The following is a 25,518-nucleotide window of genomic DNA, read 5'->3' on the forward strand; positions in this document are numbered from 1 at the left end:
AGCTCATCAACTCTGGTAGTAGGCACGTTACGGCTAAAAGAGAGCTGAGATTTGTCAAGATTAATTTTCTGACCAGAAGCATCCTTATAAAATGCCAAAATGGATCTAACCACATTTGACTCCTCCTCTGTGGCTCGGGCAAAGATCACACTATCGTCAGCAAAAAACAGGTGAGAGATAACAGGAGCTCCCTGCGCCACTTTAATACCACTAAGAGATCTCACCTCCAAGGCCCGCTGAATCATAGCCGATAGGACCTCCCCACAAAGAATAAATAAATAGGGGGACAACGGATCACCCTGCCTTAACACCCTCTGCGGAGTAAAGGTAGGGGACGGTCGACCATTAAACAAAACAGAAAAGGTCACAGTAGAGACACATCGCATAAGAAACTGAACCCAAAAAAGTCCATTCCACACGATCATAAGCTTTGGACATATCAAGCTTCAAAGCCATGACTCCCTTCTGCCCCATAATTTCCTTCTTCATGTAGTGGAAACACTCAAAGGCCACCAAAGCATTATCTGTGATCAAACAGTTAGGCACAAAAGCACTTTGAGACTCCCCCACAATATCAGGCAACACAGACTTCAACCGGTTTGTAATAGTCTTGGTCACTAATTTAAAAATCACATTACAAAGGCTTATCGGGCGCAACTGACTAGCATGATTTGGTTTCTTCACCTTCGGTATCAAAGCAATCAAGGTATGATTCAAAGATGCCGGGGAAGCTCCATCATTAAGAATAGCAAGAACAGTAGCCAACACATCATTACCAACCACATGCCAAAATTTCAGATAAAATAGAGCATGGAAGCCATCACTACCTGGAGCTTTGGTGGGATGCATTCCTTTGAGGGAGAACAAAACCTCCTCAGCTGTGAAGGGACCAGACAGAATCTGCCTATGCCTATCAGAAAGCCGGCCACGAACCAAATCAGTAGCTTCATCCACCCGCGAGGGGGAAGCCGAATGAAACAAACTCCGAAAATAATCCACTAAAACTCTCCCAATATCCTCCTGTCGATCAAAACTGTGACCATTATCATCACGGATCCTCAAGATACGGTTCCGCTGTGCACGCTGCGTAGCCCTCTGGTGAAAGAATTGAGTATTACGATCACTATACTCAAGCCACGAGGCACGGGACCGTTGGTTCCACCACATCTCCTCCATAGACAGCAAACTATCAAGCTCTTGCTCTGTGACAAAGACCTCACGCAGAACCTCCTCAGTTGGGCTTTGGGCTTGCAGCGACTGTAATTTCTCCTGCAGCCTTTGAATATCACGCTTGAAGTGCCCAAATTTCATCCTCCCCCAATCACCCAAGCACGTACCCAAGCTCCTAAGCCGTGTGGAAATATCTGGGCCATGCCTATCCCAACCCGCAACCACAACCTCCTGGCATTCGGTAATCTCAGATAACCAAAGCTGCTCAAAATGAAATTGGCGTCGCCGACCACCATCCTCCATCCCACGACCCACATCAAAATAAACCAGGATCGCATTGTGGTCCGATTGAAATCTAGGCAGATGTTTAACCTGTAAGAAATTCCAAACCTCTTGCCAAACATGGTTACACAGTGCAAAATCCAACCCCTCCTCAATAGAACCTGGTTCCGGTCGCTTATTGCTCCATGTGAATGGGAGACCAAAGAAACCAACATCTTCGAGGCTACAAAAAGACAATGAATCATGAACAATCTGAAGATGATCTAGATCCACCAGATTTCCCCCTCGCTTATCCGCTGGAGATAAAACATCATTAAAGTCGCCACAACATAACCAAGGAACACCATCCGCTGGTTTCATAAATCGAACCAACTCCCAAGTTCTCCATTTATTCTGAGACTTAGGAAAACCATACACAGCTGTAATCTGAATCAGCTGCGTCACTGAAACAGAAACCTCCACTGACACTAAAAAATTTATAAAATTCGCAGATGAAGAAAGAATACGCACATCAACCTCTGATTTCCACAAGAGACAAAGACCACCACCATGGGACCTGCCTTGTCGACAATCAGTAGCAAAGATACCAGAGAAAACACCACAACCACGTCTACGCTGCATCTCAAACGCCCTCTGACGAGTTTCCATCAAAAACACCAAATCAGGATCTTCAGTATGGATGAGCTGTTTTAAAGCCCGCACTGCCTCTGGGTTCCCAAGCCCACGACAGTTCCATGATATTAGTTTCATTGTGCGCGGCGGGACTGCTCAACAGCCTCCGCCGATATAGCATCAAAGAGCACTTTTTTGGGTGGTGGTGCAACCACGTCATCACACATAGCATCTGCATTCCTCTTCTTACCAATAACATCTACATGAGGTTCCACAAAAGGCAAGGTAGCAGCACAAGCAACTTGTTGGGTAGGAATATTAACACGTGACTTCTCTGTTCCACCTTCATCATGTGCCGCATGCACCTCCATGGATCCTCCATCGCCACGCACAACCTTCTCTACCGGTGCAGAACCATTCGGCGCCACCGGAACTGCCCCGGAAGAAGGGCCACCACCATCGCTCACCCAAGAGGATGCCGAGTAGGAAGCTCTCTTCCTGTGAGAAGACAAGTCTGCTGGCTCAACTTTCAAACCTGGCCCGAAAGGGAAAGGACCCCTTTCCTTGCTGCGGCAATGCTTCACCAAGTGATCCATATGCCCACACCGATAGCAAAGGTTGGCTAACCTCTCATACCGGAAGGTAACTCGCAAGGGCTCCTTGTGCCCTCGACCCAACAGCTTGGAACGCAACAGTGGTTTAGAGACATCCACCGATGCCCTAACCCGGAGGAAAGCTCCATGACCACGCCGCTCCGATGGGTTCCAATCCATGAAGCCACCTAGCGCTACCCCTAGATAGCGGGCAACCTCCTCCGTATGAAGTCCCACCGGCATGTCATGCACCTAGACCCAAAAGGGAACACGATCCAGGGGCACCTGCGAGGGGTTTTCATCAATCTCCAGAACCTTAAGCACCAGAACGAAATGGTTGTAGTTCCACGGGCCTCCCAACAGCACTCGATCACGGTCTTGCTTATCGTCGAATCGAAACGTAAAGAGGTTGGGGCCTATATCACGAATCTCAAACGTACCAAAGCCTCGCCACAGATTCCGCAACGTCTCTTTCATACCCCGGATGTTGAAAGAGCCATGGGTTAGCAAGCGGCCCACCAACCATGCATCAGAGGAAGAGCTCACTGCCGCCAGTATGTGTGACACATCAAGGATAGTATCCTCCTCCGCAGAGAAACCAGAGACAGAGCTCGTCGTAGCCATGAGAGGGAACTCAAAACCACACTCGAAATAGCAACCAGAAAAATAGCGCCGACAACCACCGTAAGGAAAGTCAACGATCGCTGCAATCCCAATGTACCAGTCAAGCCGTCACAACGCTCCTAAACCCTAGGAGCCCATTGATCTTATGTCCTTTTGGCTTATCTTCAAGTGTAACAAAAAAAAATTCGCATTTTTAGTCGCTTCATTTTTATTTTTTTAGTGATTTTAGTCTTCTTACTTTTAATTGCACAATTTTAATCATTTTACTTTTACCTTTCAGTAATTTTAATCTTCTTACTTTCAATTGTTCAATTTTAATCCCTGTATTTTTTCTAATGTTGTGATTAAATTCTTCCATTGAAAATGTCATCTAATTTTAAGCCAATTTTAATGATACATCAAGACTAATCCATATGGAAGAAATCGACTTTCCCTATAGCATGGATCATGGATGGCACTACCTTTGCAGCTTGGTTACTCTCCTGTTCTTTCGCTTCTTCCAGCATTAAGCCGCCATAACTCTCTACATTTAGTTATAGGGGAGTTTAGGGTGAAAATTTAAGTGTGAGTTGAAGTTCCACATTAAATAAATATGTTGATGTGAATATTTTATAAGAGATGTGATCCATAAACCCAATGCTTTAAGGTTTTGGCTAAAAGTTGTGGTGGCCAAATTTATTGTAGTCTTTGGTGTTGCCTCATGGGCCCCTCTGCCTCCTAAAATAGTGGTATTAGAGTCGATGATTGGTGTAGCGATGTGCCATAAGTCTTCCTAGTAGTATAACTTGTCTCGTTCACATGGTGAAACGAACAACTATGCAAGTGTGAATAACTTTCGCGGAGGGGGAGCATGATAATGTGGTGGTAACTTGCACTTGAGGGGGAGTGATGTGAAGACTTTATAAGATACGTGATCCATAAATTCAATGCCTAAAGATTTTGGGTAAATTTATGGTGTCAAAATATCTTGGTGGTTTTTAATGTTGGTCATGGGCTCCCAATGTCTCCCCAAAAGTTTAAATCTCATATGTCAAAAAAGCACACTATCCCATATTTTAAATCTCAGTATGTTAAAATCACACAATCGAATTTTTGAAAAGTTGATAATCTTAAAAACACACTAGCGTGTTTTCAAAAACCCGACAAACAATAAAACATAGAGCATTTTAAGAAATGAAAAGGAATATTGATGAATATAAGAACAATGCAACACACTATCAGACATCCACATTTGTGACAGTTGTTAACCGCCACAAAGTGTTCTGAAAGTAAAAAACGTTACAAAAATGGGGTGTCCCATAGTGGTTTAAACTATTCAGTATTCTTTTAATAAATTAAAATGGATGTGGATCAGGTTAGTGGGGTGGTAATATCAACCCCTATCATAGCTATTGTCAGGTAAGCAAGGGTTACAACAGGATATTTAAGCCCAACGATGTCATTTTTCTAGCATTGACTATTTGATGGGCCAAGCCCAACTCTATGCTGACTTATAAGATACCCAAAAAAAAAAAGTCTCCCACACTTGGTTTTGCCGGCTTTTAATGGGAATCTGTTATCCTTTGCTAAAAAAAAAGTGTATCCCATCCCACTCTGGCACTGTGTGTGATTTCTTGGCTCCATATGTTCCACTACTTGATGCAAAAAATCCTGGCTAATGTTTTACTCACACCACCAAACAAACTACACCAAAAGAGATATAAGAAGAAAGAAACATGATTCACATAAAGTTGGGGTGTCATAGGAAGTAAATGTAAGGGAAATTGAGATAGAAAAGAAAGTAAAGTCTAAATGAATAAAAACTCAAAAATCATAAACTTGCTAATTTTGATGGTGAGAGAAAGCATATATGAAAACTTGTTCTCGGTGGAGCCAAGATAACAATAGATAGAAGTAAAAGTTAACGAAAGTTGTTTTTGAATAATTTCTAATCATGCAACCAATGGACTCATTTTTAATGACCTATATTGTTGAATAGAAATTTTTTTCCAGTTGACCTAAAAAATCTTCTCTCTATAAACTATATCTCATTCCCTGTCTCACCAATAAAATTTTAATGTTAATTAAAAACACTATGTAAGCTCGAGTATTTATTACTAATTGTATGAAAAGATAACTGAAGTTAAAACACCATTTGGATTGAGTACACACAAGGTTCTGACATATACAGTCTGCACTTTTAGAACCTGTTACGCCTCTTCTAATTGTACATTTCTATGTTGATATTTTGATTATTCGTCCCACTTACCACTGAGATCCTTTTCTTTATGAGGACCATATCTCTCGTATGATCATAAACGGCCATGGCTTTCTCCCTTGTACATGCTCTACTACTTTCACAATTCTAGTTCAATTGATGAGTACAAAAATTCCATGATGCTGAATGTGCAATAACCGACAATGATATATAGAAGATAGAGCAACTGTTAGAGGAATGACATGGTAGTACAAACGAATGGTTGGTGTAGTGTACTACATTGAACATGATGCATTTACGTTTTCCAATTGAAATTCACATTATATATTAACAGAAGCTAATGCAATAGCCAGAGAGATTGTAAAACATCAATGTGGATCTCCTGAAGTTATGGAAACTCCCCATATTGGAAAAACATCATTGAGTGCAGCGTTGATGAAGTCCTCACTCTAATTAATGGTGTTATTGTCATCGACGCTACACTCAATCATGTTTTTTTTTTTGGCAATATGGGAATGTGAGAAGTGGAATGCATCCATCTATATGAGCAATGCAGGTTTTGTTTTTCTGTTTCTTTTACCTTTTCCTTTTGCTGATTAATTTGTATGATTTTTACCCTGCATATGAAATTTAGCAGCTGATTTTATTTTTCTTTTATTGGTTTCAGAAAATTTGAGCAACTTTATTTCAGGAAACAATGTCCCATAAGGTGTGTCCATTTTTTAGTTTAGTGAGCTACATTGTTTGGCTATGGTAATTGCAGAAATTTCAGTAATGGATCATCATGCCAAAGTCACTTTCATTTGACATCATCACTATTGAAGATGTCTATAGATCTGAAAACAAGCATTCAAGTTCATTTTGGAATTTCTGTTTTTTCTGTGCCAGCATCTATTAAGATGAATGAACTATCTAGAAATGAGAAGTCCAAAATGTTATGGCATCCAGCAGTGCAAGCAAAAATAAATGATTATTGTTGGGACGTCAACAAAGGACTCTCTTTAAATTGCAATTGAGCTTCTCAAGATCATGAAAACTACATGCCAGTACCTTTTTCTGTTCATTAAATTTTTTCTTTTGTTTTCTGTTTTAAATTTCCTATATACTAATACAAATGTGATTCTATGTTAATTTTTTTTCACTATTCAATGAAGAATCTCCAATAGTGACAATGTGCATACTCCGCCTATGCCTGCATAGCCGGTCTCAAACCTAGGTAAAGGAGGAGGGTTGTGTTAGATTTCTACAACTAAGGTAAAACTCGTTAATATCTTTAATATGACCTGACTTCACTTAAAAAGATAAGACTTTTGTTGTTGTGTGTTCAACGGAAAATCTAGAATTTACCACGTTCAGTTAAGCGTGGATAGGAGATGAAAGATTTTATCATTTCAGTTCAACGAAAATCCAAACACACAGTTAGTGAGATGTTAATGTGAAAAATTTCCTTAGTTCTTGCATTTTCAGTGTAAAGAAAGTGCAAATCTGTGTTTTGAATTCAGCTATTTGGTTTGGTTAGAGAAACAGAACTCTAGTACTTGAGAGAGCTTTCGGGCATGATAATTGTATTCATTGGAGACACTTTTTATTTTTATTTTTTTACTTTAGGAATAAGTTATCGATTTCAAGCCTATCAGAAATTTGAAATTGCAATTGAAGATTACTTCTGAGATATTCCATGTTGAGGCAACATGATTGACTGCTTTCCAAACACATTCAGAAGTTCAGATTATTAGAAATTTTGCAACTTCAAATAAGTATGTGTAGCAATTACACATTTTAAGATTGCAACTGCAAAGCAAATAAGGGAGTCATACTGTTTTCATTACTTACTACTTACTACTTATAACTTGTGCATCATTCATTATCTGTGCATATTTGGAAACCCGCTTACAATTCAAAAGTCTTTACAGTAGCTTTCACATTAATTTGGAGAGAAAAGAAATTGATCCAAACATGCTATAAAAATTGACAGCTAACAACTCAACTTGGTTGCTGCCATATTACATGATGGAAAAATCTATTTTCATCAAATTTGTATAGCAACTTGATAGTATAAGGGTTTACCGCTTCTGATTTTTCAATTTTCCTCTATCAGAGAAGTTTTTTTCAAAACATAAGCAACGAGACTGATCCTACGCAGTCAGATTTCAACATCTTGGAAGAGTTCTCACAGAATTAGCTTTTTCAAGAAGCAATCACTCTTACAAAAACATTGGTTACTGCATTGACCAGTGAACATCATGGATTTATGTCACTACACACAAGGTTTTGAACTGCGGCTGCGATTGCGATTAGGGTTGCGTCACGGAATTGCGGACAAATGTGAGTTGATGCGGCAACAATTGCAGACTCACGCTGTCGTTGCGACTATTCTAAAGCCCATTACGTTACGGACCGCAATTTAAAACTCTGACTACAGATATAGATTGATTTCAGCCCAAGAAACTAAAAAAGGTTGCAAATCAGCCCAAATAATCTCATAACAAACAATCCCAAAGATTCTGTCACATAATTTGGAACCAAATCCATGGTCCAAAAGTAACAAACAGATAAAAAAGTCAAATCAAATCAAATAAAATCAAAATCCATAGCTTGATTTCAAAATCAAAGATATAGTTAGTTTGCACACTCTATCAGATTCACTGAGATGATAACATCACACCAGATTTGAACTGTCCTGATCATCCCTGAAATAATCAATGATCCCACTCATTCCAATGCTGAAGATCACAGACCAAACAGGACTCAAAATTTACCTATAATTACACCAATGTGCCATTCTCAAATTTGATAATTCTAGGTTTTTTTTTCCCTTCCCAATAAATACACACACACACTCTTTTTGGGCTTGAAGAAAAACCCCCTTTTCCCCTTTTCTGCGTTCTGTGCAGAACACACAGGGTAATTGGGGTCTTAGGTTTTCACTTCCAATTTTCCCGAGAAAATTCCCAATTCTCCCGGAAAATCAACCCAATTATGGTGAAGAAATCAACGGCGGCGGTGAATGAGGAGGAGCCGGTGCCGGAGCATCTCCGGTGCGGGCGGACTGACGGGCGGCAATGGCGGTGCTGGCGGCGAGTGATGGGTGATCTGAAGCTTTGCGAGATTCACTACCTTCAAGGTCGTCATCGCCAGTACAAGGAGAAGGTCCCTGAGTCTCTGAAGCTTCAGAGGAAGCCCAGGAACAAGGACGGTGTTGCTTCTGGTTCTGGTTCTGGTTCCAGCAATGCCGAAGCTAGGGCACGGAGGGTTTGCCAAATTGCCAACAGGGTCAAGAGGAAGAAGAGGAAGCTCTCGTCGGAGGGCGGTTCTGATTCTGAGGCGGCGTTGTCTCCTGTTCGGAAGAAGAGTGGTGGTAGTGGTGGTGATATGCAGTTGGACCTGTTGAGGATGGTTCTGACTAGAGAGACTGAGAAGAGGAAGAGGAACAGCAATTCGAAGGCGGCGGCGATGAAGAAGAAGAAGAAGAAGATGATGAAGAAGAAGAAAAAGGAGGAGGAAGAAAATCAGTTCAGTGAAGGAGAATTGAGGAGAGAATTGCCTAATGGGGTGATGGAAATTTCACCAGCTTCAACAATGCCCCATGATTACAACAATGTGGGTTCACATTGTGATGTGAAAGTGGGTGTTGCTGCTCTTACACCGCGTTACTTCAGGTCCAAGAATGTTGAGAGGGTCCCTGTTGGCAGGTTGCAGGTGAGTGAGTTGTACTTGTACTTGCTCTAATGTTGAGAGGTTTCAACTTTTTGATTCATGTTTCCTTGTTTAGGTTGCACCATACGGAACAAACTCAAACTTGAGGAACTGTAAGAGGATGAAGTGTCATTGGTGTCATGGAACTAAACCTGAGAATCTGATCAAGTGTTCGAGCTGTCAGAAGGAGTTTTTCTGCACGGATTGCATCAAAGAGCGGTTTGTCTTTTTATAAGTTCATCTAACCAGACTGAACCTCTGACATTATTGTATCTGTGTACTTGTTTCAAAGTTTCATGTTGTGCTGAATTTCTTGCTCCATTGGTATTTTCATGTATATGGTGCTTTATTAGGCTATTTATTCCCATTTAATAACTGTTTGATTTATATTTACTTATGTTTTATAAATTTTTTGGGGCAATGCAGAACTTGAATTCAGAAAGCATGATTTGATCAGTTGAATGCCGAGTTAGAGATTGTTCATATATAATTTGATAATTCCCCTTTAGCTGGAAGGAATACCTCTTTTTAAAAGGGATGTGTGAATGTTTATCATTATCAACAGATTAAGAAAAGCAATGAAATTTAAAGTTGAGAATAAAAAAAATTCATTGCCAACAGAATCATTATCTTTTTTTGTTAACTTTCAGAAATTGTAAATAATGAAAGATATTTACCAATATAATTTCTGTAGTCTCTTCAAAATATTGAGACATTTGCCAATTCTTTTTGAAACAAATAGGTGTTTTGATGCTCAAAATGAAGTAAAGAAAGAATGCCCAGTTTGTCGAGGAACTTGCACTTGTAAGGACTGCTTGGCAAGTCAATGTAATGACAGTGAAAGTAAGGTCTGACATCAAACATCGGCGCTTTTCTGCTTGAACAGCGTTTCTTCATTAGCATATGCTGACACTTCAGTTTATGCACACTTGTTTCAGGAATATTTGGCTGGTAAAAGTAGAGTTGATAAAATATTGCATTTTCATTATTTGATCTGCATGCTCCTTCCAGTACTGAAGCGAATAAGTGAAGATCAGGATTCTGAGATAGAAACAGAAGCAAAAGTTAAAGGTTCTAATTTCATTCTTCTAAGTTCTAACATTGATGTATTCTGAAGTAGCTTTTGTTGATTACAACAAATTTATCTTAGATTACTTTGTGTATGGCAGGGAAAAATATTTCTGATATTCAAATCAAGCAGGTTGAATTTGGCGACAATGAGAAGCAGTACTGGTAAGTTCTCATCTACAGATGCTATCAGAAAAAAGTCAAATGGTTTCTGAGTTCTGACTGTTGTTAACAAATGTAACCCTTGTCTCAGCAATCATTGCAAAACACCCATCTTGGATCTCCATAGAAGCTGCCCTACTTGTTCATATAGCCTATGCTTAAGTTGTTGTGCGGAATTAAGTCAAGGAAGAACTTCTGGAGATATTGACTCATCTATGTTCAAGCTGCCTTATAGACTGAAAACCTGTATTGCCAGCGAGAGTCATTCTTTGGATCAGAAGGCCATTTCTACTGCTACTGCAATATTGCCGGAGTGTTCAAATGGCAATGGTATTGATAGTCTATTATGCCCTCCTACAGACCATGGTGGTTGTGGTAATAGCCACCTTGATTTGAGATGTGTTTTTCCCTCTAGTTGGATCAAAGAAATTGAAGTAAAGGCAGAAGAAATTGTTTGCAGCTATGACTTCCCCGAAACATTGGATAAAAGTTCAAGCTGCTCATTATGCTTTGATACCGATCAAAATGATAACAGATATAAGCACTTGCAAAAAGCAGCTCTAAGGCAAGATTCAACGGATAATTTCTTATTCTGTCCCACAGTTACGGACATCAGCGGTGATAACTTTGAGCACTTTCAGAAACATTGGGGAAAAGGCCACCCCGTAGTAGTTCGAGATGTCCTCCGAAGTACAACAAAGCCCTACTGGAATCCTCTGATCATGTTCTGTTCTTATCTCGAGCAGAGCATTGCAAGACATGAGAATAATAAAGACCTACTTGAATCTTGTTTGGATTGGTGTGAGGTTTGTATATTAATTAATTGTACGTGTTAAGATTCTTTTAAGTTGATTTATTAACTTGGTACTCTTAGTTGCCAAAAATGGTTTAAGTTAAACTGTAGTTCAATATTATTTGTTCCATTCAATATATTTTCAGAACATGGACTAAAATTTAGTGTATTTAGTTTTTGCTATTGGTTATGAGCATATGCACAATCACAGACACAGACACAGACATGTATACACATTGTATGTTTAAACATATTCTTAATAAATGCTGTACTTCCATTGAACTAAAATTCTGTTGTTCAATGTTAATTTAATTGGTAGGTGGAAATTAACATTAGGCAATATTTTACCGGGTCTCTCAAAGGTCGTCCTCAGAGAAACACTTGCCATGAGATGCTGAAACTAAAGGGGTGGTTGTCTTCCCAAATATTCAAAGAGCAGTTTCCAGCTCATTTTGCTGAGGTAATTGATGCTCTACCAGTTCAAGAATACATGAATCCCGAGACTGGTCTTCTGAATTTGGCTGCAAATTTGTCACACGGGAGTGAGAGACATGACATCGGGCCATATGTCTATATTTCACATGGCTGTGCTGATAGAGAAGCTGATTCTGTTACAAAACTCTGCTATGACTCATATGATGTGGTATGTGTCCTCATTATCTTGCACTTCATTTCCTTAAGATGACTGGAGTAATGCTGTCCTGCACTTAAATACTATGGACTAAGCTTCTTTCGATATTTCTTGGGTTGAAAAACTGTACCTGAACAGATATTAAAGATGATAACTTAAAGGATCTCATGTTCTGAAATAATAAACATCCTCATGAAGATTATTTCTCCCGTATTAGTTTTATAGTATATGCAAAACAAACCTTGTCCCCTCTAAATGTATACTTGTTTCTGGTCGGTCGTGAAATATAAAATGTTTTGTTAATAATAGTCATGCTGCATTTATGTTCTTACAGTCCTCCATATTCCAAATTTACTTTTGTGTTTTAATAGCCTTGATTTCATATTCTTACTTAACACCACTTCTGAACCATGTTGAAAAGTTTATACATGAACTGAAACTTTGCTCCAATCCTTAGTCCAACATATAATCAATTTATTAGGAATGGTTCTAGCTTTATTATTAGCATCTAAAATTGGTCTGTCAGAGGCCCACACCTAGAAGTTACAAGTTGCAACTGATTCCTTATCTCTTTCAAATAGCTGTAATCTGTTGCACTTTGTGATTAGTAGAAAAAATTGTGTAGCTAATCCGTGCTAGTTTCTGTGTCTGATTTGTAATTCCAGGTTAATATTATGGCACATACCTCAGATGCCCCCATCTCTACAGAACAGCTTACGAAAATACGAAAATTACTAAAAAAGCACAAAGCTCTGTGTCAAATGGAGTCTGTTGCTACTGAGCACCTAAAAGAACTGAAAGTGGGAATGACATTATTGCATGCTGAAGAAACGGAACAGAAAGGCTCGCGGAGTATGGGAAAAGAAGGGTTAGACTTTTTCAGGAGAGTGAATAGAACATCATGCATCTCAACTGGTGCTAAAAAAGCTGCTAGCCAGAGTACAGACAGGAATATTTCCCAGGATGCAGAGTGTGATGTCTCTTCTGATTCTGATTCTGATACTGATTCTGACCCCTCTTTATTTCTCAAGGGGACTGTTCAAACCACTGAATTGTCTACACATGATTATCCTAGAAATCCCTCTGAAAGCTCATACAGTGATAAAAATAGACTTACTAAACCTTCAGGTGCCCAATGGGATGTCTTTCGTAGAGAAGATGTACCAAAGCTCATTGAATACCTTAAAAGGCACTATGATGAATTTTCTTATATCCATGACTATGACAAGAAAGTAAGTTCATTAAAAGGAAATCCCCAGGAGTAATTTTGATTGAGTTGGTAATTATTGATTTAATTGATTTATTTTTGTATACAGATCGTTCATCCAATTCTTGATCAGAGCATTTTTCTTGACAGTACCCACAAAATGAGACTTAAGGAGGAGTTCAGTAAGTACACGTGCTTCTATTTTTTTTATCATCTATTACAATCCTAGATAACTCATCTGACACGCCTGTGGCTATTACCAGAGATCGAACCATGGACTTTTCAGCAACATGTTGGAGAAGCTGTCATCATTCCTGCTGGTTGTCCATACCAGATCAGGAATCCTAAGGTCATTCGCGTTAGCATAAACTCTCTCTCTCTCTCTCTCTAGTCAGTTAAAAGAAAAAGTTGAAATCTAATTGAATTTATAATATTACTTGAATTGGGATATCCATTCTTGTTTTGCTTTTTCTTCTCATTTTAACTGTTTCTTGATTGTGTGAATTCAAGAAGTATTGTTTCTTGATCTGCAGAGTTGTGTTCATGTGGTAATGGAATTTGTGTCCCCTGAAAATATTACCGAGTGTATCCAGTTGATTGATGAGGTCCGGCTGTTACCTGAAGACCATAAATCAAAAGTAGACAAGCTGGAGGTAGATTATTTATGATATATTTACCAGTTCCTGCTTTCTTCTTTTAGTTGAATGCATAAAATTGAGAAACCTTTTATCTTTTTGGCGTTTATGTAAACAGGTGAAGAAAATGGCCCTTCAGAGCATGAGTTCAGCAATTAAGGAAATACGCCAACTTACATGCAAAACATGATTCAACCAGCTAAAATACACATACATGCCTGAGATTCTGAAGTTCATTTCTCAATTTGTATAGATTAATTGCTCAAACTCATTAGGATCTAGCAAGGTACTAATTTAATTGATTGTTTTCAGTCCATACAATTTTGTCTGCTATGACACTTGTCTTACCTCAATTTGAAATAAAAGTTTGTGGTCTGTATAGATTTTTTCAGTGGTTTCCTTGAATATAGATCAAATAATATCAAGAGGGAGAGAAGAAATGAAATTTGAATTGTTTTCTCACTGGTTTTAAACGCAAGGGCATAGATTGCTATTTATGATGTGTTTTTTTAGTTATCATTTCCTATGATAAGTACGATACATTAAAAAAAACTGTGCTAGTGTGAATCTAAAATATACATGAATCTCATTCTGAATCTTACAATTCAGGATTCACTTATGAACATCCAAAAATAAAGAACGGGCCTTAACATATCAGCGGGTTTAAGAAACCAGCGTTAGAAATGTTATAAGGGGAAAAACTAATTCCTTTTCTTAGTCATAATATATGCACCATTCTTAATACTAATTCCTCTGCATATATAATCTGACTTCTATATAGGTTATCCACTGAGAGCACGTCGTAGTGCGCATTAGGTACACTCTTTATTTATGGTAGACTTGGACAATTTGAATTTGGTGTATGATCTATGTTAAGTTTTTTTTTTCAACTAAACAGTTTGGTTAAGTTAATTAAACAAATTATCTAAGCCGCAATAAGCCTTTTGATTTGGGGTGCGGACCTCAATTCGATTTCAGTCGGAACTCAACCTTTTGAGGAGACATTGTGTGTATGCTGGATCAATTGAAGACATCAAAATTCAACTCAGAAAAAGAACAAGTAGAGTTGTTAAATCATATGAAATGGAGTGTGTCAACGGATTTAGTGAAAAATATATTATCTGCTTTTGAATTGTAAGATGACATTCAATATAAATAAAAGGGTTAATCGTCTACTTGGTCCCTGTCTTTGTCTCGCCGTCTGAAATTAGTCCCTCCCCGGAAAATTTGCAAATCTGGGTCCTCCCGTTTGCAATAAGTCTGGAGCAGGTCCTCGCCGGAGCCCGGAGCTCCGGCGAGTGATGAATTGGCTCGCTGACTGGGATAAAAACGCTGATGTGGATTTTAAAAATAAATAAAAAAATAAATTAAACATCAGAAAATTAAATTAAAAACCCAAATTAATTAAAATTAAACTTATTAAGTAAAAAATAAAAATCACAACAATCTTTTCACAAAAACAAACTTTCTACCTTCTTCATCATCATCTTCTACCATTTCTCATCAATTCTTTTCTGAAACAAATTTTCTCCATCTTAGCAAGTGTCCACCTCTTCCAAAACCCCAATCTTCATCTTCAACTTTTTCTACAAACCTAGCCAGTCAATAGTTTCATCTCAACCCAACCTGCAACTTAAACCCAGAATCAAGACCCAAATCCCAAAAACTCAACCCAGAATCCCTCACCGTAAAATAACACCATCAAACCAGAGAAATTGTTCAACTGTGGAATCCAGCCATAGTTCCTCTTCCTGCAACCTTGTAGTCCAAAGAAGATCGAGAGAGAGAGAGAGATGAAGAAGGAAGAGGCGCAAAAAGGAGATCGAGAGAGAAAGGTTCAGATCTTGCTCAAGTTTCAATTTTTACCCATACTGCTTCGATCTCCCTCTCGCATCACCATTTCCCTTCGCCCAGCCATCATCTTATGCCACGAACCTAAACCCCCAAATCAACCAGAAGGGATGCAGATCTGGAACATTCCTTTGGTAAAAAAAAATTGGGAATACAAAAAACCATGGAAGAAGAAATCCATAAATACAATCAATTTCCAGAAAACAAAAAACCCCAATCCCCACCATAGCTGCCCCAGTTAGAGAAACCATGGAAGAAGAAATCCAGCACCGCAAGAAACGGATGCCCATAGCAGATGGAGGGGTGGGTCGCGGGTGAGGGAGGGATGGGTTCAGAAGCTCTGTTTTGGAAGAAGTGAGGGTGGGTTGCGGGTGAGGGAGGGTTGCGGGTGAAGAAGTTGGAGCAGGAACACAGATTTGTTGAAGGAGGTGATGAGGAAGAAGATGAAGATGATGAACATGGAGATGAGGAGCAGGAACACAGATGTGTTTAACTTCACCAATTTTTTTTTTTTGATTTTGGTAAATTGATTTTGTGAATTAGACTAGGGTTAGATAGTTAATTATATTTTTTTAGTTTATTGGATTAATAAATCTGAATTCTATTTTATATTTTTATTTTTTATTTATTTTTAAAATCCACATCAGCGTTTTTATCCCAGTCAGCGAGCCAATTCATCACTCGCCGGAGCTCCGGGCTCCGGCGAGGACCTGCTCCAGACTTATTGCAAACGGGAGGACCCAGATTTGCAAATTTTCCGGGGAGGGACTAATTTCAGACGGCGAGACAAAGACAGGGACCAAGTAGACGATTAACCCTAAATAAAAAGCAAAGAATCAAGCATTTCCGCGGAGAAATCCCCCGTTTCAAACGTTCCCACTGACAAAAATGAAAATTCAAAAGGGGAAAGGCAAAAAGATAATAAATTCAAAAGCTTAGGTAAACCTACAAGAACATGATCATTCAAGGAACTCATTAGAATTTAGAATTTCTAATTTAAATTTTATACCATTCTTTACTGTTTTTCATAAGATCATGTCACTTGCACTCCTTTAATCACACTCTACTAACATTTGACTCTAATCTAGCAACTATAAAAAGTTTTTCAAATGAACTCCATAATTGGGTACACACTTTTACATATAACTTTTAGTCATATTAAAATAATAATTAACCTGATTTTCAAGAGTTGCTCTCCGTAGCAACTTCACCAGCCAACATGGAGCAACTGTGTCTGCAATGACCAATGTTGATGCTCTATACAATAATGTTTTATCCACCATTCATTTCCACCTCCACCTTGAGAGTCAATGAAGGAATGAGAGAGAAATTAGTGATATGATATGTAATGTGATAGGAAATGCAGAAAGAGATAGAAAGAAAAATAGGTGGAAATGAGATGGAAGAAAAAGTGAGGTGTGTATATATCATTACTCTGCTCTATATGGTGCATATACGCTGACTAAGCTAGGATGATACGACGATCTGGTCCTCAATTTATTAGTACATATATCATTCAAACACCATATTTTTCTTTCTATTTTCACTTTTTATCGCATCACACTATATATTGCATCTATTACTTTTCTATATCCTCTCGCTTTCTATCTCTGATTGTTTACACCCATTGTGGTCTATGAAACATTTTCTTTTATTAGTAGCATTTGACAAATAGGTTGGAACGGGAAAAAACAAGACATGCAAGTTTTGTAGGTTTATTTATATTAATATGTTAATTGTTGAGTAACTGTATAACCTCTTTTTTCTAACTTGGCTCTTGAACTAGCTGGTTTGTCACTGGTCCTGCAAAATAAAGCTTTTTTACACATATCTGACAAATTGAACTCCAAAACTTGCAATATTTGTTTGCGATCCTATCCTTGTCACTTAGAGCGTTCATAGCTTGAAAGAAAAGTTGAATGACAATTTCAAATCCCATAAAATAATTATAAATACTTATTTTGTAAACACTAATTTCCAATCTTATTATCCTATTATGAATTATAAAAGAAACTACACATATATTAGATTGTTTGTACTAAATTGGTATGGTACAATGTTCCAATCTAACTATATCAGATGCATTTATTGGAGTATTCGTGAGACATGTTGAGACGAGTTGTGTTTGTCTTTCACCCGACCCTAAATATTGACTGAGCCAGTTTTTAAAACTGAACTCATTAATAGACTTGAATAAACCCGATGAGGTGCGGGTTGAATGGACTCGGGTCATAACGGATCAAGGGACAAGATCGGATCTTGTATACTCCTACTTGTCACTCCATAGTACTGATAGGGTGTAATGTCATCCTAATCTAATTATATCCATCATCGCAGCTGCCTCCTTTTGTTTGTTGTTTCCTACACGCTGTTGGCCTCCATGGCTCCATCCTCCTTGATTTGTTTTTTTATGAGCCATAATTGAACTTATAAAGAGCAAGAGCTTATCTAAAAAAATAAAATTAAATAAAGTGCAAGAGGTGCTCGAATCCATTGTACGTACGTAAAATAAAAGGATAGAAAGTTTTCAAAAATCCCACCCAACCTACTACTAATAAGTCTCCAAGACAAGAATCACTAACTGAAACTATAGTAACCAACAAATGGAACCCAAATATGTTGTCATGTGATTATGTCATATCTAAGACACAAAAACAGACAAAAGCATAGGCAGGATTATACGAGAACGAAGTAAAGAAAGAAACTCAAGCTAGCAAGGACACAAATCAACATTAAGTTTACTTTCAAAAGCTGTGCAAGCAGTTTTTTCTTTGGACGGTCGAGAACGAAAGCGAAGAGGGCCACATTGTATTATGGATTGCGATTGCCTCTTTCTCGTCGTGTGGTCGGCTGCTATGCTATAGCCAAAGACAATTACAATGACATATCAAGATAATTTGACATTTAAATGTGTTTTTGTTTTTAATTTATGGCTCTTGCATTTGAGTGGATTGTATTTTTAGACAATTTAAACGTATATACAAACATTTACTAGGAAACATTCATGTCGTTGACTTTTAGGACAAGTTGTGAATTCTCATCCTGCATCTTCCACTGATCAATCGGTGACTCATTATAAACATCACTGTGCTTATCAAAAAAATTATAAACATCACTGTTTGACGTAAAAGTGACGAAAAGCTTACATGCATAAAGTAGCCTCATCATCACCTGTCCTACGAGAGTACGAGTAGAACTCATGCCTGTCTTATGCCAACTATATATGCTTAATTATAGATGTGGTTGGATAAGTGTGATTGACCAAACTTATAATTGATTCACGAACCACCAAGTATAATTGATATTGTTTTAATACACTATTTTTTTTTTCTTAAAGATCTTGTACTCGGTCACCCTTTGATCCTTTAGATGCCGTCAGATTTGAGATTTATTCAAGTTAAGGTTCATCATCCCTTCCCTAAAGTGTATTATGTGGGATCGAACTCAAAAGTTCTTCTCACACACTCGGTCTAGGTTGCCAACTAAACTATCATCTTGGGTTTCATACACTAATTTTACATTCTATCTCTTTATTATATATATATATATAGGAAATGCTAACTTACTCCCACTTATTTTTTAAAAGGAGTAAGTTAGCACTCAACACCTTTTCACTTGGATAAAAATCTCCAACTCTCTCTTCTTAAAAATACTTTAAGTTATGGGTACTTATGTAATTTCAAATTTATGTTTTTAAAATAAACTTAAAATTCACTAACTTTTCTCTTGTCGTCGATTTTTCTTCTGCCCCTGGAGAAAAATGCGAACTCTCCTCTCCCGCCTTGCAGATTTGTTTGCTTCCATACTTTATCTTCTTCAAAGTTTTCCATCTTCTTCCATTAGGTTTATTGTGTTCATTCTGCATCTCCTTGCTCCAATTTCTTTTCTTCTTTATCTACTTTTTTTCTTCTTCCTCTCGATACATTTATCTTGTTCTGTTACTTTTTAAGATTAGAAATCAAGTGAAGAAGTAGTATCTTAAACCTTTGGACATAGAAGTATAGAACCATGTCTGCACATCTTATAATTACTGTGCACTGTAGACAATTTTGATTTTTAAACAGAAGTGTTTGGATCAATAATCAACTAAATCAGAAACAAACAAAGAACAAATCCCTGTAGTAAAAATTGAAATCACACCCACATTTCTTCGTGTGTTTGGATCTTAGGCCTTTCTCTATGACAATGGCTCTGTGAATCTGTAATAAGCAAGTGAGAGAGAAACACCGAAACAGAGAGGGAAGGTCAGCGAGCGAGCTTCGGTATTGAACGGTCATGGTGGGATGTGTCAATTGCGGCGTCGTCGGAATCGCTAACAGTGGTGGTTGTTGGAGGTCGCGGGAAACAGAGGCGAAGGTGGACCTTGGTGTAGTTGGAGACCTTGACGCCGTTGAAGTCATTGATGGGGGAACTCAGCGTCGGAACCTTGCGCCGCCGAAGAGAATGACAATGGGGTTTGGTTCGTAAATAAGAGAAAATAGTGGAGGAGGAAAGAATGGTCACGCCGGCGGCGGAGCTGCGGAAGCGGATAGTGTGGAACTCTAGGGTTGAGACTTGAGAGAGAAAAGAGAAGAGATTGAGGCTATGATGTCATAAATGGGGAGAGAGAAACTTGAGTTTTAATTTAGAATTACGTAAATACCCTCCAATTAAAAGTCACTTTAGAGATTTTTGTCTAACTAAAAAGGTGTTAAGTGCTAATGTTGTTTTTAATATTAGCAAAACTAATGAACAAAACACACTTAATGATAATGTTGTTTTAGCGGACCTAGTCCAACAACAATTAACATCAATTACGAGTTTACGACAAATCCAGCTAATCCCATTTGGCCAACTTTACCTCCGACAATCAACAATATTTAGCGGTAGATTTTGGCTAATGGTGCATTCACTAACCAACTAATTAGTGTTGGATAAGGCTGATGTATGTTAAAAACTGAACTGAGGTCGACGAATCTCGTAAGCTCACAGGTTTGCGCCAGCCTAGCCGACACTAATTAAGTTGAATGATTTCTTTGTGTCATCATTCATGTAAGCCACTTCACTTCTTCAAACCTTCACCCCCTCTCCCTCAAAACCTTCACTTGTCTCCCATCGCCGCCCACTATACCACAAAAAGGATTAAGTAGCGGTTCAAAAGTAGCAGTTTTAAAAGAACCACTACCTTTTCACCTTTTTTTTTTTTGAAAATTGGTGTGAAGGGGCTAAGGTAGTGGTTAAAAAAACAACTGCAACCTTTAAGCAAGCATTGGTAGTGGGCTAAATAACAAAACAGGGAAGGAGGGCTTTGGCACCGGGTAAAAAAGAACTGCTACCTTAGAGTTTGCTACTTTAGCATTTTAAAATTAAAAATTAAAAAAAGCTGGGTTTCTCACTTTCTCCACTATTAGATCGTGCACGCATAGATTCTTCCCGCCCTACTCCACACCTTGCTGTGCCGTCATTGCATCGATCCTTTTGCCATCTCGCGCCCTAACTGTCTCCTTCCCCCATTTCTGAGCCGACCCACAACTCCTCTGCCATCATGCTCACCAGAAGAAGACGGAGAACGAACAACACCAGCACCAATAGCAGTTGTAAGGCATAAAACCCTTGATTCCCCAAACCCCATCTCCAAAATTCCCATTTTTTAGGTCAGGGGTTTCCAATTTAGGCGAAACTGGAAGAATTGTAACAGGAACATTGCGATTGGGATTGGAATCAGCAGAGCGACACTTTCGACCTTCCCAATCAGCGGTGAAAGATGCGGTCAAATTCGCTGTCGATGCCCATGACACGGAGGTTGGTTGGGTCGAGGAGGGAGTGGAAGGGAGGAGAGGAAGAAGTTGAAGAAGGAGGGGTTGGGGTTGGGGGCTCGTAATCGATGTTCCTCTTGGCGTTCAAGCGCTGCAACCGAGGTTGAGGTTGCTTCTTCGTCTTCCACTTCCACTCCATTGTTACTGGTTATGCTCTTGTTCTTCTTCTACTGCTTCTTCTCTGGCTGCTGGAAACTACTAGAAAGGAATGTGCTGAGTTGTTTCCTCTTGGTTGCATTCTTTCTTACCACTTTTACTTACTTACCCATGTCAACCAGTGGGGTCTATCACTATACCACAAAAAGGAGTGTGGCTCGTATTAACTGGAGCTATTTTGTGTTGAGGTTGGTTCTCTCTGTCTTTGATGTTGTTACCCCAGCCAATTTTAGTGCTCCTCTGCATTGTGTTTTGTTCGGCTATTCTCACCTCTTAGATGGCCTGCAGTTGCTGAGATTGCCGGTTGCTTATCTTGGCTGCCTTGTTTCTGCGACCCTGCATTTTCCTTGATGTGTCACTGCCTCTACACGTTATTGATTTGCTTGTGTTTTTCCCTTGTTTCTATTTTCTGTTTTGTGCACTGTGTTTCTTTATCTTTCTGTTTTGTTCCTTTTCTTCTCTGGCCTTGGCGGTCTTCACTTTGTGTTGGTCCCCCTTGGCTTTGCTCGTACTGCTCTTGAGCTTTTCAGCTCATGTCTTATGCAATTAAGCTTTTGTTTCCAAAAAAAAAAAAACTAATAAAACACTAGTATGATATAATGATACTAGTGTGCGGACAATGTCTGCTTGGCAGCCGTAGGTGTTTATCTTCCCGTTACTGAAAGAAAATAGATTATTAGTATGAATCTAGACTTCTCCAAATGGTTTTCATGGATTTTGTAATGGGTGGATGGGATCGGTTCTGATATTAGATGCAAATTGTCTATTTAATGAAAAAATGCACGAGCTCTTTTAGGATTATATAATGATAGTGATATTTTGTCATAGGTTCACATTATGCAGAAACTGTAAGCGCCTTTCCAAGAAGAAAATACTTATATTCATGTATGCCCTGTATCTGTTATTTTGTTATACAATGTGCTAATTGATAATTCCTCTAATAGGACTAAATGGATGAAATGACAGCAATGGAAGTTCATTTTTCCTTTAAAATGTTAAATTTAATGCACCAATTGTTTCTTTGAAACATCCCATGAAGCAACTCTGAATAGACTTTGTTTTCAGTCTGTAGGGAAGAATTTTGAGGGCAATGAGCTTGAGGAATTGGGCGCATATGAGAAGGGTCGCCTTCAAAATCAACTTCTCACATGTTCTGCAAAACACTTACTGCCTCTGATACCATCACTCACAGGGGATTTTCTGTTCCTCGTAGAGCTGCTGGGGACTGTCTTCCTCCTTTGGTGTGACATCTTTCACTGGTCTTTCTGAACATATAGCATGTTTGTATTAATTTTCTTCTCTCACAATCAATTCTGAAATCCAGAAGCTACTCATGAAAACTTCTATCCAGAATTTATTCGGGCTTAAGAACCAACTGTAGAAATATTTCCAAATAAGCACATATCAATTCTAAAGTTTGATTGTGTAGTTTCCCTGAAATTTACAGGATTATAAGCAGCAGAGACCCTCTCAAGAACTTGTTGCGAAAGACCTGCATGGTGTGGAGTGGAAATTTTGTCATATTTATAGAGGTAATGTGATTAAGGGAAAGTTAACAACTATACAAGGTGTAGCTTCATATGTTGACTAATTAGCACAAATAATCAATCTGGTGATTTGTCAGGTTAACCAAGGTGGCATCTACTCACTACTGGCTGGAGTATTTTTGTAAGCCAAAATAATCTTGTTTCTGGTGATGCAGTGTCTTTTCTAAGGTATGTATCTATCTATATGTGTGAGTGTGAGTTTGTGCATGGAGAAATTCTTAGGTACTCCTGTGGCAAATTTGTTTTTTCTTCTGACCATTGAATCTTTATCCCCTCAGCTATGTCAGCCTTTACCACTTCAACTATATTTTTAACATTATAGCTGATAAAGTCATGTTGCATGTGTGTGATGAACTGGGACATTTTAATAGGCATCAGGTCCCAGTAGAAAGTAATCATCCATTGGCGAACAAAAGTAGATGTTATTAATTTTGTCTTTTTATCCAAAAAGTAATAATTTTTGGTGTATTATTAATATTCAATAGCTAATTGTCTTGGTGAGCATTAAGTACCAAACTGTGAAACAGAGCCAGGAAAAAGAAAATATCTACACACAAAACATACCTCAAAACCCATGGCTTCCTGTACATGAAAATCATGAATATATGTCTTGCAAACTTTGAAATCGCTAAAAAGGAGAAACAATAATCTTTGAATGTCCATTGATTAATCAAACTTGAAATTCCAACTACACAATCTCTAAGAAAGAGAAGACTATCATCTATCATTCTTATACCTTTCAAACTCTCAATGCTTATTGCCTGTCTTTAATTTGTAGGGGCGAAAATGGAGAACTGAGATTGGGAATCAGAAGATCTGTTGGGCCTAGAAATGGTCTTCCTGAATCAACTGTTGGTAATCAGAACAGTTATCCCCATATCCTATCTGTTGTGGCAAATGTTATATCCACCAGAAGCATGTTCCATGTTTTCTACAGTCCAAGGTACTAATACTAACTGATCACGTATTCTTGCTTTGCAAGATGTATGGAGTTCATGCTGTAATTATTTTTTATTTTGTTGTCAGTTGTCTCAATGTAAGTAAAATAAAACACTAGTTTCTTACTTTTTTTATTATTTCAATTAATTTTGTGCACGCTCTGGCATGATGCAAGGTTAGTGTGTGTGTAATAGCACTATGTGTATGACAATTGATAAGAATGAACTTGTGAAACTCCAATGTTGTGAATGGTAACAAATAGGGAACACTTTGATTTGGACAGAATGGCCCTATCCTTCCTAGAAATTAAGATAAAAATATCTTTACAGCTTACTTACTAGCCGTGGCCATAACCATAAGTTCATAACCTATTTATTCAACCAATTTTCTCCTTTTCTGATTCCTGATAAGTGGTGGTGGGAAATGGGTTCCTTCTACTTAGAGCCTTTAAAAAATAAACTAAATATGATTCTTCCTCTGATTGGTTTTCTCATAAATAAAAAATCTTTTGCCATAAGTTTTAATTTTGTGTTGATGTAACTTCTTCCCTCTTTGGCTGCTAACTCATGAGTCATGATTACTATGTCGCTTTAGCAATGAGTCTGTAATATGTTTGAATTTGCTATAATACAGAGCAAGTAATTCAGATTTTGTTGTTCCCTACCAAAAATATGCTAAAAGCATACAGTTCATTTAGAAAAAAAAATTAACGCAGCGGTTTGGAACCGCTGCCTTTGTTGTTAAATATTTAAACAAAGACAGCGGTTACAACCGCTACTATTTCTATCAAAAGGCAGCGGTTACAACTGCTACGTTTGACGTTCAATAGAGTCATTTGTGCAGCATTGGTAGCAGTTCCTTAAATATCAACCGCTGCCTGTAGTGTTTAAAGGTAGCGGTTATGAACCGCTACTGTTGCACTTACTCAAAGGCTACGCCTTGCTTTTCTGCGGTTAGAACCACTACCTTTGCTATATTTTAACCGCTACCTTATCTATTTTTTGTACTAGTGGCCCCATCCCCCCTTCGTCGCCCCTCCAGCATTGCGATGCCTCAACGCCACCTCTGCTTCACTCATCCCTTATCCTTCAGCCAATAAATCCCTCACTCCCTCGAAACCTCACGTACCCTTTCTCCCTCTGCCCCATCCCACCTCTGTCGTCCCTCCATCCTTGAGAATTGAAGTGTGATTGAGTTGGAGTAACATTGATAAAGAATGAGTGAGGTGATAATTTTATAGGAAATGTGACTCATAAACTTAAGGCCTTAAGATTTTGGGTAAAGATTGATGTGTCCAAATCTCTTTATGATCTTTAGTGTTGACCCATACGCTCCCCTGTCTCCCCAACACTCCCTCCCCCACTGTTGCGACGCCATAACCCTACCCTATAATTCCCTCCCCCCTCTTCCTGTAGCCACACCTTCAATCCCTCTGACCCTCATCTAATGTTTCTAACCCCTCCTCCCACCGCAACCCCCTTCGCCCGCAACCCCATCACTGCCTCTCTCAAACCTCACGTCCTCGCCTTCCGCCATCAAATCTGCCACAACGTCATAACC

General features: G+C 38.6%; 1 protein-coding gene and 1 long non-coding RNA gene across 2 annotated transcripts; both read left to right on the forward strand.

Annotated features, from left to right (window-relative positions):
• Positions 1-8,154: 8,154 nt before the first annotated feature.
• Positions 8,155-14,061, forward strand: LOC130711557 (lysine-specific demethylase JMJ28-like). Its single transcript, XM_057561236.1, has 12 exons — positions 8,155-9,177; positions 9,251-9,393; positions 9,917-10,022; positions 10,113-10,245; positions 10,344-10,407; positions 10,496-11,210; positions 11,517-11,840; positions 12,494-13,060; positions 13,145-13,217; positions 13,299-13,384; positions 13,569-13,688; positions 13,789-14,061. The coding sequence occupies exons 1-12, from the start codon at positions 8,458-8,460 to the stop codon at positions 13,858-13,860; spliced, it is 3,123 nt and encodes a 1,040-aa protein (XP_057417219.1). The 5' UTR covers positions 8,155-8,457; the 3' UTR covers positions 13,861-14,061.
• Positions 14,062-20,866: 6,805 nt separating this feature from the next.
• On the forward strand, positions 20,867-24,499 carry LOC130715046 (uncharacterized). Its single transcript, XR_009011545.1, has 5 exons — positions 20,867-21,660; positions 22,538-22,713; positions 22,920-23,004; positions 23,097-23,187; positions 23,798-24,499. It is a non-coding gene; the product is annotated as an uncharacterized LOC130715046 (long non-coding RNA).
• The last annotated feature ends 1,019 nt before the right edge of the window (positions 24,500-25,518 follow it).

The sequence above is a fragment of the Lotus japonicus genome, chromosome 4 (assembly GCF_012489685.1).
Source record: "Lotus japonicus ecotype B-129 chromosome 4, LjGifu_v1.2".
NCBI lineage: Eukaryota > Viridiplantae > Streptophyta > Magnoliopsida > Fabales > Fabaceae > Lotus > Lotus japonicus.